At 32.9% G+C, this 18,171-nt stretch overlaps 1 protein-coding gene across 1 annotated transcript; it reads left to right on the plus strand.

The window, feature by feature from the left end:
• The first annotated feature begins 4,547 nt into the window (after nt 1–4,547).
• Nucleotides 4,548–9,491, plus strand: LOC117913061 (phytoene synthase 2, chloroplastic). Its single transcript, XM_034827956.1, is given in 9 exon segments — nt 4,548–4,788; nt 5,227–5,942; nt 6,277–6,327; nt 7,290–7,356; nt 7,358–7,389; nt 7,392–7,462; nt 7,818–8,053; nt 8,369–8,561; nt 9,108–9,491. Coding segments are annotated over 8 exon segments (1,311 nt in total). The 5' UTR covers nt 4,548–4,788; nt 5,227–5,458; the 3' UTR covers nt 9,285–9,491.
• Nucleotides 9,492–18,171: the final 8,680 nt, after the last annotated feature.

Here is an 18,171-nt window from a genome sequence, read left to right on the forward strand (position 1 = left end):
AATAAAATAAAAATTGGTACACCCTATAATATAATAGATCTAAGCATGTAAAATAAAAAATTTATTTTAATACCACATTGTTGGCATCTCAAATCTAGTATAGCGGAAGCCATAACAATTTAAAAATCGAATCTTTAAGATTCAATAACCATACCTTTGAGTTTGAACGTTCCCAAGCCCTACTTTTCCAATTTGGAGAAGTTCTTTAAGGCCTTGTGTGTCTTCCACCCAATAACTCCTACTTTGATCTTGACACTTAAAGAAGAGTGATTTTCTCTCCTAAAGAAGATGAAGGCTAAGGTTTTATTCTAAATGGTGTAAGAGCAAGAGTTAGACTTACTCTAACCTTAAACCTTGAAAGAGTTTATATGGATCAAGGAAGAGCTTAGGTGACTAGGGTCCAAGACATTGGATCCTATTTAATTTATTAGCCCATATATAAGATGGACTCTAATTAATAAATAACCCAAATAAAACTTAGGATCCAATTAATTGTTTGCTCTAGTGCCACATTTTGTAACTTAATATACCTTAATACACACAATATAATTAATTTAATTAAAACATAATTTAGTTAATAATAAGTGTCACTAAGAATATGAGCTTAAGTGGGATCACCAAGACTTGCACAAAAATACTAGCTCTCTTAGAATGATAATTCTAAAATTGACTCATCATTCTACTAAAGTATTTCAACTATACTTCAACATTCTATGAAATTAAATCAAGATAAAATGAATGAATTAATTAATTACTTAAATTTGTGACTTATTATTCGTTGCATGCAAGTTCCCCATGAACTTATATCTATAATATAAGGTAGTAGCTATCAACCTTTCAAGATTGCCAATCTAATTCTTGAGTTTTAAATCCACCTATATCATGATCAATTGAGATACTTTGATCCACCAGATGATGAACATCAAATCCCATAGATGGAATTACTATATGACCATAGATTTCGTGATCATAATTACATAAGTTCACCCAAAGGGACATACTTTCTCAAAGTTATGAGATATTATGGTGCCTTTATTAATGAGAATATTTATTACTACCTTCTTAAACCACAAGTCACCTAATCCATAAAATATGATCACATTAGGATCTTTTTGTAAGGTTAAAGTCACTAATAACTCATACCCTAGTGTAATATTCTATCAAGGTTGCAAACCTACACAACATTGTAGCAAATAGAAGTCATGTTAACTTAGTAACCATGCAATCATGATTTTTCATAGATTCTGTTCAATAGGAAACCATACACACTAGTGCACATATAATGGAGAACTTATCTTAATGATCAAGATTAGTTATCCCTCCACTTTGGAAATAGTGTTTTACGACTTCAAATGGATTGCCAAAGTCTATAAACTAAATGTGAACAACTAATCATCTTATAAGGAACCTATGACTTGAATCTTTCATACAACTTCTAATGCACTTAAGTTTTTACAATATGATTGACATAGGCATAATTGTTTAAATAAGTGAATAATAACATAGATAATGCAAATAGGATATAATAACTAATATCATATAAAATAATGAATCAATTTATTTCATCATGTCTTTACTTTTAAACGCTTTATTCCAATTAACATGATCGATATACTGCAAATGATTTGATGTCATTAGGAAGGAGATTGTAGTCAAAGCATTCCTTTAGAATCATATATGCCATGCTAGCTCATTTGTTATAGGGAACTCTTAGTATCTAGTAAGAATGACAATGAAACAGGTTTTTTCGAGTATTTGCCCTGTCCTGTCCTGTCCTTAATAGGACATGTTTGATATAAATATAAACAGATTTGAGATGAGTTTGAGAATTTTTCTTAAAAACCCGAGATGGGTTCAGGGTAAATTCAAGTTTAACTTTATTTGATTCCACTCCTATCCCAAGTATATATAATATTAAATAAAAAAATATTTTAATTGATTTTTGTCATTTTTCAATCTTTTTAACATATATAAAATATTATTCTTTGTAAAAATAAATTATAAATATTTGTAATATTTATTAATATATAAATTTGATTATTTTTAATACAATTTAAAATTTTAAAAATAAAAAGAAAATTTGCTTTTTTTAGGGAATGAAAATAGATATAAATAAATTGGATGGGGTGACCTTTCCTAAACCTATCTTCTTACCATCCTAGTATCTAGTGTAGTATCAATTAGGATATAGAATAATTGTCTCAGCCAACACAAACGTCTCCATAACATCAATGCAATTGATCTATGACAATCTATTTGAGATTAAGGCTTGTGTGAATTGTTAGTGAAAAATTAGTATAAGAGGTCATTGTTCTCGTGTCATAACATTGTTGTAACCTAATAAGTGGAGCAAGTAGTTTCTATTTGAGTATTTTGTTGATTAGGGCTCTAGTTACCCATGACATTATTCTAGTATTAGACATATTCACACTGAGGCAACATTTTGAGTGAAATGATGACCTAACCAATGCAATAAGTACTTTTGAAGCATTGGACAACTAAAAGAGGTTAGACTGCCACATCATTCAAATACTACATTAGTGGTCAAAACCTTAATGCCTACTAAAAGAAGAGTGTTAGAGTTTGTTGACCCAAATTCTATTTGGTCTTACCAAAAAGCTCGCAATGCGACCATTAGGAGTGCGGGGGCTTGCACCCAAGGTATAACTCTCGTACACACACACGCGTATATATAGATATATGCATATATCTATATATTTATGTGTATATATATATATATATATATATATATATATATATAAGGTAATAATGTTTATGCCTATGTAGTAGTCGTTATTTCCTTCTCCTTAGCCCGTAGTTTTTTTCTTCGCACGCGTGCGCGCGCGCGCGCACACACACACACACATATATATATATATATATATATATATATATATATATTGGTGTATAGGATTTAAGATTACTCATTTTATATCAATTTTTGATACAATAAATTTTCTTTTCCTTTATTCGTGGTTTTTCCCATATATGGTTTTTCACATAAATCGATATTTTTATTCTGTATTTTATTTTTCTTGTTACCTATTCTTATTTTTTTCCTTAACAAAGAGGATATGCTAACATAATTTATAGAAGGAAAACACCTCAAGTAGTGAGTATTCTAGCAACATTCCAATTGTTTCCGCATTTTAAACTCCACATATTAGAAATCCTATCTCAAAGTGAAAAAAACTTAACTTTTGTACTCGCAAAGTACTCTAACTCATGCATACAGTCGCTTGAAGAGGTCGGATTGACCAACATCATTTCTAACCTACTTGCTGGCAATTTTAAGGGGCATAAATCCTTTGGCGCGGCCGGCATATATTCTCAAGGACATAAGGCCTTTTGTGCCACTCCTTGTCCAAATATGAGAGGAATTTTCTTGCAACACCATCTCACCACACCAATAATTTTATTGAAATTAATGTTACAAAAAAGTCGCACCATATTTTTATGGAGGTCGATTTCAAACCCACCGATAAGTCTCTAGTTGTCACCGTATCAACTGCGCCATTTATTTGTTCAATTGATATTATAAAAAAAATTATTAATGCAAATTGGATATTGAAAATATTGGAAATAACGGAGCAGCGCTGTTTTTGCACAGGGATATCAAGTAGGTAGAGTGGTGGAGAGTAGAAGAAGGTGGGTGGCCTAGAGTGGTGGAGAGTAGAATGGGTGATTAGTGTAAGAAGGAAAAAAAAAAAAAAAGAATTGAAAGAGGGAGGGGAGGAAGGAGTCAATGCGACCGGCATTTGTGCGATGGTGATGAAGAAAGTGGAGCGGCCTAACCACAAACCCCAAAAGTGCCGGAAGTGTATGGCTACGTGTCCAGCAGCAGACGCCTCACAATTGCTACGTGTGGCCCTTTTTCCGCTCCAAGACAAACAGTCCACCCCACTTCCACACTCGTCTCCGCTGGGCCCCCACGCAACCCCCCATCAACCAATCCTGGACGTAGGACAACCTTACTTCCCTCATTCTATCTCTATTTCTCCCTCTTTCTCTCTCCGGATAACCTTATCCTTCGCTCATTGGGTCCTGCTGGATCTCCTTTGCCTCCTGCCTTCCTCCATCACCGGCCTGTCTCAAAAATAACATTAATTTTATCAAATTTCTTCATTTAGCTAATGATAATCTGGACACCGGCTTTCTTCTTCATACGAATGAAAGCCCTTAATTATCAAAGAAATTTAATTTACCCTTTACTGCCAATTTAAAATAATCAAAATATTTAAAAAAAATGCATTTCAAAACTCCATATGTTTTATTTTGCGTCATATGAAAGGACAAAAATATAAATAAAAAAATAGATGAAATTTATTTTACTTATTCGTTATGAAAATAAAAATAATTTAAAATTTTTCATATTTTTTTTAAATGATAAATCAAATATAAAAAGTTATGTTTTTATTTCCTTTATATCTTGGTAAAACCCAAAATAATGTAAAAGATTTGGGAATGAAAAGAATAATAAAAATGAAAATAATTTGAAGAAGGGAAAAAATTTATTTTTGAACAAAATTTCTAGACACATTTTCTACAAATTGAAATTGGATTAGCCATTTCTTAGAGAAATTTGGAAAGACCCGGCTCCGTGGCTGCAGTTGAAGGTAGAAGGGCTAGAGAGCAGAGCCACGGGGACAAATTTGAAGACAAAGAGGAGTGGGTATTGAAGAGGAATTCTCAAGCGTAGGGAGAAGAAGCACTGAACAGCTCAATCCTCCACTCCAAGACAAGACAAGACACCACACTTGAGGCTTCTGGAAAAGTGGAGACACTTAGGTGGGTCAAATGGTGGTGGGGGGCCATTGTTGGCCTTGGCTTCTTATTTATTTTTTGATGTTGATGCTTTCACTTTATAGACTGCTTAATTTTATTCAAAACTTCTTCTGAATGGTTGAGGGCAATAACAGCTTGGCTTCTCCCTCATTGCTTTCGCTCTCGTATTTTTAGGTGTATTACCACTTTCTCCTACTACCCTTGGTTCTGTTTCAATCAACCCAGTTGCTCCCAGAACCATGCTGATTAGCAATTAGCTGAGCTTACCTTTCCTCTTTTTATTGGTTTTGTGCTTAACTTCATTTGAGATTTTCCTAGAGATCCTATTATGTGATTTATGTGAGTAGAGTGGTTGTTGTTTTTTATGATGATTTTGTGTTGTTTTAATGCTATTATACTGTATCCAGTGGCGTCTTACCATGGGTTCATGGATTGTTACAGATTGCTGCACGGTAGGAGATTCTTTGCTGTTCAAGAAATACAAGAGCGTACTTGGATTGGTCCCAATTCAAGAGGCCATTTTGATTTGTTTGTGGGTTCTTTATAATCCTTGCTTGGAAGCTTGTGGTGGGTTCATTAGGAAGAGAACAGATTCTTATGCTTTTTGTGTATTGAATTTGAAAAAGAAAAAGGGACAACCAGAAAGTAGAAGGATATCCCAAGAGATCTCAGTATGTCTGTTGCTCTGTTGTGGATTCTTCCCCCCAACAAAGAGGCCTCCAGTTCCTTTGGCTTTTTGGAATCAATCCGAGATGGAAACCGGTCTTTAGATTCACCATGGTTCATTCCTAGAGATCAGAATTTGATATTTAATGACAGACCCAGGAAAGGTAGGAGGCAGAGGTGCAATTCTAGCTCATCTGGGGCAGATTTGAGGTATTCATACTTGGGTGGATCAGGCATGGAGAGTAGAACCAATTTTCCTATATTTTCAAGTATGGTAGTGAACCCAACTGGAGAAATGGCAGTGTCGTCGGAGCAGAAGGTTTATGATGTGGTGCTGAAGCAGGCAGCCCTTGTTAAGAAGCAATTGAGATCGAGTGGAGAACTTGATGTGAAACCTGATATTATTCTTCCTGGGACTCAGAGCTTGTTGAGTGAAGCCTATGATCGATGTGGTGAAGTTTGTGCAGAGTATGCCAAGACATTTTACTTGGGTTAGCCTTCACTTATCTGTTCTTTACTTTGACTCTCTTTGGTTTCTGAGAAAACCAGAGGAAAGTTGAGCAGCTAGCATAAAGAATAGCATGTTCTATGGTTTTTAGTTTCCACACAATGATATGGCTGCTATCATACTTTGCTCAGTACATGATGCCTATTGTTTTCTCAGGCGCCAAACGGTTGAAAATATTTTAAGCTTTGACAGTTTCATTATTCTATTTTCCCTCATTATCTTGGTCGCCAAAGAGAGGATTGAGGGGCGAATGGGATTAGAAGCTCTTATACGTAATTGTTGGAGTAAATTGCTTATTTTCTTTCAACCTTTTCCAGGAACAATGCTGATGACACCTGAGAGACGAAGAGCTATCTGGGCAATATATGGTGAGGGATTTTTTATGTTAGTAGAATGAATTGTTCTCTCTTGTAGGATCTTTATATTCATGCTTGAGATGTGATAAACAAAATGGAATTAGGAAGTTCTACTGATTGTAATTGTATTATGCATTAGATGGTTTGCGGGATTTCATTAAATATTTTGTAAATATTTAATCACCAAATAAACTGTCAGAGAACCCGTGAGCATATAAGGCTTGGAATTCATGAAATTGTTTACATATTAGTCAACTATTCAGTTTCTTTCAAAATTGGGTGCATAGTGAAACTGTGGTTCTATTTTGCAAATCATAATGGTTGCCTTTCACTTTTTTAGTGGTACAAATTTTAGAAGTGCCAATAGGCATTAATTACAATCTCTGTAAGTCTTTCATTAGATAATTTTTATTAAAGAAAACACAGTGATGTTGGTAGACCCCATAGGTCAAGCAGTAGATGATTAACCACTTCTTTTGCATTTGAAAGTACATTTGATTCCTTGAAAGGAAAGTTCATTTTGATTTTACTCTCCAACACAGCAAAAGTATTACCTTGGTGAAAATGATTTCAACTTGTTTCACTCAATTTGATTTATCTACAAGCCACATTGAAATTCTTGTTTTAGTCATTGAGGCCTAATTCAGGTTTTTGCATGAGTTGGGAATTTGATGAATGGTAATGAGATTTTGGCCTCAATGCCCAAAAATACAACTATGAGTTTCTATGAAAAATGAAAGAGATAACTCTGGTGTATTATGTATCATCTTTCGGCTTATTTATCTTCTAGAATTGATTATTTTTTTAAATAATTGAGAAATTTCCATGTTCTTTCTTTATTATCTTTTACTTTCAACCTGATCATAGAGTCAATGAATTTTGTAAATATGCACAATACACAAGTTCAATACTGAAACAAAGACAAGAGGATTTATATTCTCTTTTGTTTCTTATGATTCTCTCTGCATGAACAGTGTGGTGTCGGAGAACAGATGAGCTTGTTGATGGGCCTAATGCATCACACATAACCCCAACAGCCTTGGATAGGTGGGAGTCAAGGTTGGAAGATCTTTTTCAGGGCCGCCCTTTTGATATGCTTGATGCTGCTTTATCAGATACAGTTGCCAAGTTTCCTGTTGACATTCAGGTTAGAATTTTTTTTTCTTTTAATACTACAGAAATTTATCACGCCATGAAATCTTTCTCATAATCAAGTTTTCAACTTCATGAAAATAATAATAATAATAATTCCAACTGAAGACTAATGATACACAGAGTTTGTTAAGTTCAGGGCATCCATTAGTAGGTCCCAACAAGTTTAAAAGTGATTCTGCCTCAAAATTACTTATTCTGTACAGATTTGACCAAATTCTTATTCTTTATTTTAGGCCAATACATACTGCTTATCGTCATGTCATTTGACTGTTAATCTCCTTGAGTCAACAATTATGGCCTTTGATTTCATGAACTGCTATCTAATTCATGGATCTATTGTTTTGCAGCCATTCAAAGATATGATTGAAGGTATGAGGATGGACCTTAGAAAGTCAAGATACAGAAATTTCGATGAGCTATATCTGTACTGTTATTATGTGGCGGGAACTGTTGGGTTAATGAGCGTTCCAGTTATGGGCATTGCACCTGAATCACAGGCAACCACAGAGAGTGTCTATAAGGCAGCCTTGGCATTAGGGATCGCAAATCAGCTGACTAACATACTCAGGGATGTTGGAGAAGAGTGAGTAAAAGGCTATAAAAAAATAACTTGCCTATGTCACATATGCTTCCCTAGAGGAGAGAAAAATGGATAAACAAATGAAACATTAGAAAACTTGAGAACTAGTCAAAAATCCCTGTTAGAGTCTTTTTTATTTATCAATTTTATTTATTATTTGTTTTTCTCCTTTTTGATCACCAGTATTAAATAGACTGTAAGTGAAAAATCAGTACCTGCCACATATCGGCTTTTGATTGAAGAATCTCTCTCATTATTAGTGACTTTTGAGTTTTCCTTTTCACTTTTCATAATTCTTTTGGGATTATTTTGATTCAGTGCAAGGAGAGGAAGGATTTATTTACCACAGGATGAGCTGGCACAAGCAGGGCTCTCAGATGAGGACATTTTTATGGGAAGGGTAACAGATAAATGGAGAAGCTTCATGAAAGATCAAATTAAGAGAGCAAGGATGTTCTTCGATGAGGCGGAAAAAGGAATTACGGAGCTCAGCTCAGCTAGTAGATGGCCGGTAAGCTGTCAGGGTCTTTGATCAATCTAATGTAGTAGTACATATAAATATCCCAAAACTCTATTGAGTTGTCTAAATAACACAGGAAAAAGAAGATAAGACTCAGAATTTTACTACTATTTGGGGTTAAAAGCATTTGTTAATAGGGTGCCAACCAATTTCTTCTATCTTCCTCCATGTTCTTCCACTTGAACAAAATAAGACTCAGAGTAGGAACTTTTAACAAGAAAATAGTTTAGATCAACCTCTGAACTTCTCAAATATGGACCTATGGTGCGGTAATGTTGGATCTGCTCTGATGCATTCCTAACTTCTTAATGTAGATTTAGTGATATCATCAAATGGTGATATGGGTCTATAATGATATTACAATTTAGAAGTCACTTTTTCTTTTCTTTCACTTTCTTGGCATCCAAACAAATCATTTTTTTCTTCTTTTTTTAAACCCCTTTAAGGTGTCAGGAAAATTTCTATAATATTCATTGGGTTCATTATTAGCAACAGATGTTTCCTGATGTATGTGTTGGAATGTCTTGGATGTTGCAGGTATGGGCATCTTTTCTGTTGTATCGGCAAATACTGGATGAGATTGAAGCTAACGATTACAACAACTTCACTAGGAGAGCTTATGTGAGCAAAGCTAAGAAGATAGTTGCTTTGCCACTAGCGTATGCAAGGTCCCTTGTGAGGCCATCAAGAACAACATCTTTAGCCAAGGCATGAATGGACATCAAATTTGTAAAACTGATTACACAGCTTCAAAAGAAAAGGCCAAATTTGTATACTAGAAAATTTTCTTAATGCAGTGAGAATTCATTGAGAAGTAGGGGAGTAACTTCAACCTTTTCTTCCTTCATATGTATAGATGTGCCATATGGGATTGTAACTTCCTGCTAATATAATTTTGAGAAGATGGACCCTACACACAAACACAAATACGCGCAGTCTATATCTAGATGGAATATCTCCTATATGAACACAAGAAGAGGGAGAATGGGGAAAAAAAATGAAAAACTTCATATAAAAGTTTAAAAAGATGGGAATGGTTCTAGAGAAGTCTGTATGAAAATGAGCAAAATGGAAATGAAAGATGTAGGCTCTCCTAGGCCGTAGGATGATAGGATTGAAGTAGCCGGGTGCAACGAGACAATGGGTAAGGAAAATTTATTAAAAGGACATTCCTCTAAAAAGGGAAGTGATATATGTATCTACTGCAATTCTTTTTACATTTATCTTATTTACATGTCCTTTTGAAAATTTAAAACTTATTAATATATTCATCTTATAATTTTTAAAATACCTAAAATACCCCTCATTCTTCTTTCTCATACCCAAGGAGGAAAATGTCGGATAAAAAAACAAATGACGTCCCAACATAAACGTCGGCCTTTTTTGCTCTGGTGCCCAACCGTACCATCGAACTGTGCTAGTCAGGGATATCACAGAGTGGCCTCCCTAGGATTCAAACTCAAGATCAAGGTCTTTTTGGTTGCCGCAACGTCCTAAGCCTTAAGGCCCACAGGACCCAAGTTCGAATCCTGAGGAGGCCACTCTGTGATGCCCCTGCCCGGATAAAAAAACAAATGATGTCCCAACAAAGCGTAGGGAGGAGAAGCAGTGAACAACTCAATCCTCCACTCCAAAGCCAAGACAAGACATCACACTCGAGGATTCTCGAAGAGTGGAGACACTTAGGTGGGTCAAATGCTGGTGGGGGGCCATTGTTGGCCTTTGGCTTCTTATTTTGTTTTTTTGATGTTGATGCTTTCACTTTTTAGACTGTGAAGAAAATTACAAGTTTATTGACTTGAAAAAACTTCACATACAATGAGAGTTACAACTGAATTTATAATGAACCAAAACTGAAACAGAAAAACTGATTCAGCCTTATCCTAGATCACTAGAATCCTTAGCAATTCAAATGATTAAATCCTTATTAGTTGAGTTCAAACTGAATCTTTATCCTCATCAGACCGCTTAATTTTATTCAAAACTTCTTCAATGGTTGAGGGCAATAAAAGCTTGGGTTCTCCCTCATTGCTTTCGCTATCGTGTTTTTAGGTGTATTGCCACTTTCTCCGACTACCCTTGTTTTTGTTTCAATCAATCCAATTGCTCCGAGAACCATGCTGATTAGCAGGAGCTTACATATCACACCCCAAAATTCATTCTAAGGACATGACAGTTATTTCATACCTCAAGTCCAAAGGTTTAAAGTAGAAATAATACAAACATTCATCTTGTAACTGGAAATTACTTATTACCAAATTCTTGTTTAGGGTAATAAAATAAATAAATTCTATAATCCCCAATTCTCAACTTTAAAAACTAATGCATCAATCAAAGTGTTATTGTTCAAATAACTCTAAACTCAAATAATTCAAATGGAAATTAAATTTTAACATCTAAATGATGTCCAAAATAAAGTTACACCATAATCCTATCAAAGAAAAAAATTTCCTAGCCTAACCATAACTCCTCGCCCGAATTGAGATTACCTGAAAAATTATCAATGAATGGGCATGAACTTAAAGCTTAATAAGGAACATCAATACAATTTCATGGATCAAACATTTTCAATTATAATTATAAACATGACATATATCATATAATTAATTTCATAAAAACCTTTGAGTTTAAAATGCTAATACAATCAAACTTTTCAACAAAACTTTCTCATATCTAATTCAAAACAATTTCTCATCAAAACCAAATCAAATACATTCAAAATATATTTACTATAGTTATCAAATAACAAAATAGTATCCAATTAGGTGAAACTTTACAAATGAGTGACTAGTTTCAAATTTGTTCATTCAAGGTGAATAAAACCAAAGATTAACAATTATAACCCGTTGACTAGGGTCATAAGGTTAACTATTATAATACGTTGACTAGAAACAAATAATATCAACTATTATAACCCGTTGATTAGACCTGAATATGTTAACAATTATAACCCATTGATTAAGGTCATAGAAACCAGAGTCAAACACTTCATTTCATTAATTCAAAACTTACAAAACAAAATATCATATCTCCACAATTTTCATTTTTCATAAACAAAGAAAATGCTCAAACATATTTTTCATACAAAACATATATTTGATTCATGCATAGAAATAAAAATAATATTTTTACACATTTCAAAATATAATATTTAAAAAAAATTATTTTCTTTTATAAAATCTGCATTAATTTTCCTTACTTTGATTATTTTGAAGAAACACTCAAAATCTTGAAGTATTTAACAAAAAAGAATTTTCTCTTCACCTAACATAATATCATACACAATATTTATTATCGATTATTTATTTAAATATATAAATTTGACAATCCTAAAAATATTTTATTTAATATTAGGGATCCTAATTAATTTCTCATGTTAATATTATTACCATCCAATATTATTTTCAACTTCCTAAATAATAATTTATTTTTCTTTTCTAATTTATCTAAATTAAATCTTTTAAAAATATTTATTTACATTAAACTATTATTATTATTATTTTATTTATTAACTTAAAATTAAATATTATTATTTTTATTAAATTTCAAGTCCAATACCAATTACCTTCTTATTCTCAATACACACACAAAACCCTAAATATAAAAACAGTGAACATCTTGTTTTTTCCCATTATTATTATTATAATATTATATTTACATATACACCTTTTTCAATACCTAATTCTCTACTTGGCAACACACGCGTCTTCCATTTTTTTTCTTTTTTAATCCCACAACACCCTACAACCATCTACATACCTCGTATGGTTTTATTTATTTATTTATTTTTATTTTTTTTTCAAATGCCGCGACATAATGCCCTGAACTCCAAAATCCAAAATCTTCTTCTTATTATTATTATTTTAGATCTACTTAGTTGAATATTTACATTTTTCATTTCATTTTCATATTTTTTTTCATCAGTAACTCTACCTATAATCACAAATTTCCAATCTTTTTAATTTTTTTTAAAAACTTAAATAAACAAACCCTAATTTAGGTTGAGATCTCTAAAGTATTCAAGTCTAATTAACGAATATATAATACTAATTTAAGGATTTAAAATCTTACTTAAAAAGATTGATCTGTAACCCTAAGCCTCCAAATCTTCAACCCCATACTCCCTAATCTCTCTTATTTTTGTGTAAAAAGATTTTCTGAATAGAGAAGATAGGAAAAATCTAATTTATACCTACGGGTTTTAAATACGAAAAGACCTTTTTGCCCTTATTACTTTAATTTAATTAATTAATTAATTTCTAAATAACGGTTGTACCCTTAAATTAGGTTTGGGGCATCACATCCGTCCATTCTTAATAGAAATTTAGTCTTCTAAACTTGAAATGCATGGGTCTTCAAATGAATGAGGATGCTTTTCTCTTATCTCTTCCTCTAATTCCTAAGTGACATCTCAAATACTAAGATTGCTTCATTGGACCTTTATCAACTTGACAATAATAGAACATAATATCTTTTCCATTTTGCACCACATAGACATAAAACCCTTAACAATCCTTCCTAAGCAAGGAACTAGCCTATAAAGTTAAGATCATACACAACAGTCAAACCACATGCTTTCCCTCAAAACTAAACTTATATTGGTCAGGAATATGAAAATCACCCTTTTACCAAAATAATTAACATATGCATAATAGGAAGCTAACAAATTTATTCCCAAAATCACATCAAAATTCTAAAGATCAAGGAGTACTAAGTCAATTTACATCTCTCTATAACCAATCATCACAAACAATCTCTAAACATTATATTGTCCACAATAGAATGTCCCATAGAAATAACAACAACCAAATCAAAGTCCAAGCTACCAACAAGCATACCCAACAAACCAACAAAAGGTACTGAAACAAAGAGTGTGTTGAGTTTGGGTCAATCAGGGCTCTAACAATTAAAGTGTGGATTCAAATAGGACCTGTCACCACATCAAAAGTGGCCTGAGCATCATAATGAGTCATAGAAAACAATCGCCCTTGGGCCTTAGGCTTTTGTTTTCGTCCTTATTCTCTTCCTTAGGCTTCCCAATTATAAACTTCTTATTCTCTAGACAATCCCGAATCATATGTCCATGCTTCCCACAACCAAAACAAGCTCCTATCTCTTTATAGCAAGGCTTACCCCAATGTTTCTTACCACAAATAGAACAAGTCGCATTTGAATTTTGCACCGTTTCCTCTTTATTTTGACTCTGAGTTGAACCAAACCTTTTTGGTGCTTAGTTATCATGGGCACCATCACCCCTATTCCTCTTCCTTTGTTGCTTTTTGTATTGCTAAAACTCCTTATTATCATTCTATGCTATAAAGGCTTTTATCTACAACCTCTGAATAGACACTAAGCTTCAAAATGGATATTTTGTTCTTCAGATAGGGTTTCAATCCATCCTAAAACTTTAATGCATTTTTCTCCTCTATAGCAATCAACTATGGAGAAAAACGTGACAACTTTGTAAATTTGGTCTCATACTGGGCCACTGTCATATTTTCCTGTTCCAAACTCTCTCACCTTTTATCGTCTAAAACTATCAGGGAAGTACTTTTAGTAGAATGTCTCCTTAAATTGTCTCCAAACTATAATCCTTGATCCTTTAAAATCCTCTTGGTCATATGCCACCAATGATTTGCTTCTTTATCTAACATAAATGTTGCATAAAAGACTTTTTCCTCCTCAGAGCAATCTATAACATCAAAGAATTTCTCTATCTTAAGAATTCAAGCTTCCGCTTCCATTGGGTCTGAAGTACTAGAAAAGTAGGGGGGACCTAACTTCTTAAAGTCATCAAATGAGCTACCCCTAGAAGATGAGGATTGTCCAAGGGCTTGAGTCTCAACAGCTCTAGCCTAACCCTCAACCGAATGAGCTAAAGTCTCAAGATACCTATAAAGCCCTTCTACATTCATGGGAGGCAAACCCTCAAGCGGAGGAGGTACATCATTATTAGTCTACCTTTTTTGGGAAGATGTTAGTCTTCTTGGTGGCATGTTGTCCTAAAAAGCATTAGGTACAACTAAATTAGTCATTAAGAAACCAATTAGACAATTTAGAATAAAAGAAGAAAACAAAATTTATACTAGATGAAATTGAAACTTAAACTAATGTGTGACTCACTTATTCCGAATCTAAATTAATTCAAGTTCCCAACAAGATCATAATTAAGTGCTCTGATACCACTCTATTACACCACAAAACCCACTCTAAGGGCATGACGATCATTTCACACCTCAAGCCTCCCACTTTAAGGGCATGGTGATCATTTCACACCTCAAGCCTAAAGGCTCAAAGTGGAAACAACAAAAACATTCATCTTGTAATTGGAAATTATCGATTACCAAATTCTTGTTTAGGGTAATAAAATAAATAAATTCTATAATCCCCAATTCTCAACTTTCAAGACTAACACATTAACCAAAGTGTTATTGTCTAAATAACTCTAAACTCAAATAATTCAATTGGGAATTAAATTTTAACATCTAAACAATGTTTAGAATAAAGTTGCAAAAAAATCCTAACAAAGAAAAAAATTCCCTAGCCTAGCTATCACTCCTTGTTTGAACTAAGAGTACCTAAAAAATATCAATGAATGGGCATGAACTTAAAGCTCAATAAGACACATCAATACAATTTCATGGATAAAACATTTTCAATTATAATTAAAAACAGGACATATATTGTATAATTATTTTCGTAAAAACTTTTGAGTTCAAAATGCTAATACAATCAAACTTTTTAACTAAACTTTCTCATATCCATTTCAAAACAATTTTTCATCAAAACCAAATCAAATACATTCAAAATATCTTTACTTTGGTTATCAAATAATAAATGGTGCCCAATTAGGTGAGACTTCACAAATGAGTGACTAGTTTCAAATTTGTTGCATTTAAGGTGAACAAAACCAAATGTCAACAATTATATCCCATTGACTAGGGCCATAAGGTCAACTATTATAACCCGTTGACTAGGACCATATAATATCAACTATTATAACTTGTTGATTAGGGCTAGATATGTCAACAATTATAACCCATTGACTAGGGCCATAGAAATGTCAACAATTATAACACATTGACTATAGCCATAGAAACCAGAGTCAAACACTTCATTTCATTAATTCAAACTTACAAAACAAAATATCACATCTCCACAATTGCCATTTTTCATAAACAAAGGAAATTCTCGAACATATTTTTCATATAGAACATATATTTGATCCATGCATAGAAATAAAAATAATAGTTTTACACATTTCAAAATACAAAATAAAAAGAAAATTATTTCCTTATTATAAAATTTGTTTTAATTTCCCTTACCTTAAAGAACCACTCAAAATCTTAAAGTATTTAATCCTAAAGAATTTCCTCCTCATCTAACATAATATCATACATAATATTTATTATTGATTATTTATTTAAATATATAAATGTGACAATCCTAAAAGTATTTTATTTAGTATTAGAGATCCTAATTAATTTCCCATGTTAATATTATTACCATCCAATATTATTTTCAACTTCCTAAACAATAATTTATTTCTTTTTTCTAATTTATCTAAATTAAATCTTTTAAGAATATTTATATATATTAAACTATTATTATTATTATTATTATTATTATTATTATTATTTTATTTATAAACTTAAAATTGAATATTATTATTTTTATTAATTTTCAAGTCCAATACCCATTACCTTCTTATTCTCAATATACACACAAAACCCTAAAAATAAAAATAGTGAACATGATGTTTTTTCCCATTATTATTATTATTATTATAATATTATGTTTACACATACCTAAATCTCTTGGAAACGCATGCTTCCCCTGTTTTTTTTTTTTTTTTTTCCTTTTTTAATCCCACAACACCCTATAGATGCATGTTTCTCATGTCTTTTTTTTAATGTCACCCCAGCACAATGTCTCAGTCTCCAAAATCCAGAAATCTTCTTCTTATTATTATTTTAGATCTACTTAATTGAATATTTAGATTTTTGTTTTCCTTTTTTTTTTTCATCAATACCTCTACTTAGACTCACAAATTTCCAATCTTTTTCATTTTTTTTTTAAAACTTGAATAAAAAAACCCTAATTTAGGTTGAGATCTCTAAAGTATTCAAATCTAATTAACAAATATAAAATACTAATTTGAGGATTTAAAATCTTACTTGAAAAATTGATCTTTAACCCTAAGTCTCCAAATCTTCAATCCTATGCTCTCTGATCCCTTTTAATTTTGCATAAAAGGATTAAAGAAGATAAGGAAAATCTAATTTATACCTATGAGTTTTAAATATGAAAAGACCTTTTTATCATTATTAAATTAATTAATTAATTAATTAATTAATTTCTAAATTACGGTTTTATCCCTAAATCAGGTTTGGGCCATTGCATTATCTTTCCTCTTTTTGTTGGTTTTCTGCTTAACTTCATTTGAGATTTTCTTAGGGATTATGAGAGTTATGTGAGTAGAGCTTTTTTATGATGATTTTGTGTTGTTTAATGCTATTATACTATATTCAGTGGCGTCTTACCATGGGTTCATGGTTTGTTACAAATTCTTGAAGGGTAGAAGATTATTTTATGTTCAAGAAATACAAGAGCGTACTTGGATTGGTCCCAATTCGAGAAGCTATTTTGATTTGTTTGTGGGCTCTTTATAATCCTTGCTTGAAAGCCTGTGGTGGGTTCATTATGAAGAGAACAGAATGGGGATTCAAGATGCGCATGAAAAGTATAGGTCCCACGCTTGAAATGATATTTAATGTACCACTTGGTTGATGCTTCTTTCTAAAAGTCACTTTTGTTGAGATATGGACTCACATATTTGACAATGATACATGACTAAGCTATTCGCTTATTGATATTTATTTTGTATCAGTTTTTCATAGTATGGGCCACCTTATGTGTAGAGCCCATTGCCATCACGGGCCTTAGATGATGGGCCTAAGACTCGTGAGGCCCAATAGCCAAAGGGTATGGTCCCTAAGGCAGGAGGGTATAAAACCAAAGGTTAAGTGTCTGTTCAATTTAATTACATCATTTGAAATAAGAACAAACTCGTTTTCTCTCCCACTCCCATCGTCTGAGAGAATCCAGAAAGAGGTGGTGCCCTCCACAGTCTTAGAAGATCCATACCTTGTTCAAACGTAAAGCAAAATGGACTCAGGTATGATTCACTCAAATCAAAGGCATATTTCTTCATATGATTTGACATGAGATTCCTGGGTAGACATTCTTGGATTTATGATGGCATTGTAAACAATTGGTATCAGAGCAACATGTTAAAATCATTAAGAAATTGCCATTTTTTATTTTATTTTTCTGGGATCGCCATGCTCTCAATTTCACTCACCAAAATCCTCAGTCGCGGCACGATTTCGGAGGCCATTAGGGAGGGTGGTGATTAGGGTTTTGTGAGAGCAAGGATGGCGCTGTGGTGGGCAAGGATAGAAACGAACCTCAGCGTGGAAATGGCGTCATTTGGCGTTGCTGCCTGTGATGGCGGTGACGCTGTTTCCGTTTTGACGCCGCCTAAGGAACACGTTCAGGCGCCATTCAGGCGCAGTCCCACACAGCGTTCAGCGCCACT

Source organism: Vitis riparia, chromosome 4, assembly GCF_004353265.1.
Source record: "Vitis riparia cultivar Riparia Gloire de Montpellier isolate 1030 chromosome 4, EGFV_Vit.rip_1.0, whole genome shotgun sequence".
Lineage (NCBI taxonomy): Eukaryota > Viridiplantae > Streptophyta > Magnoliopsida > Vitales > Vitaceae > Vitis > Vitis riparia.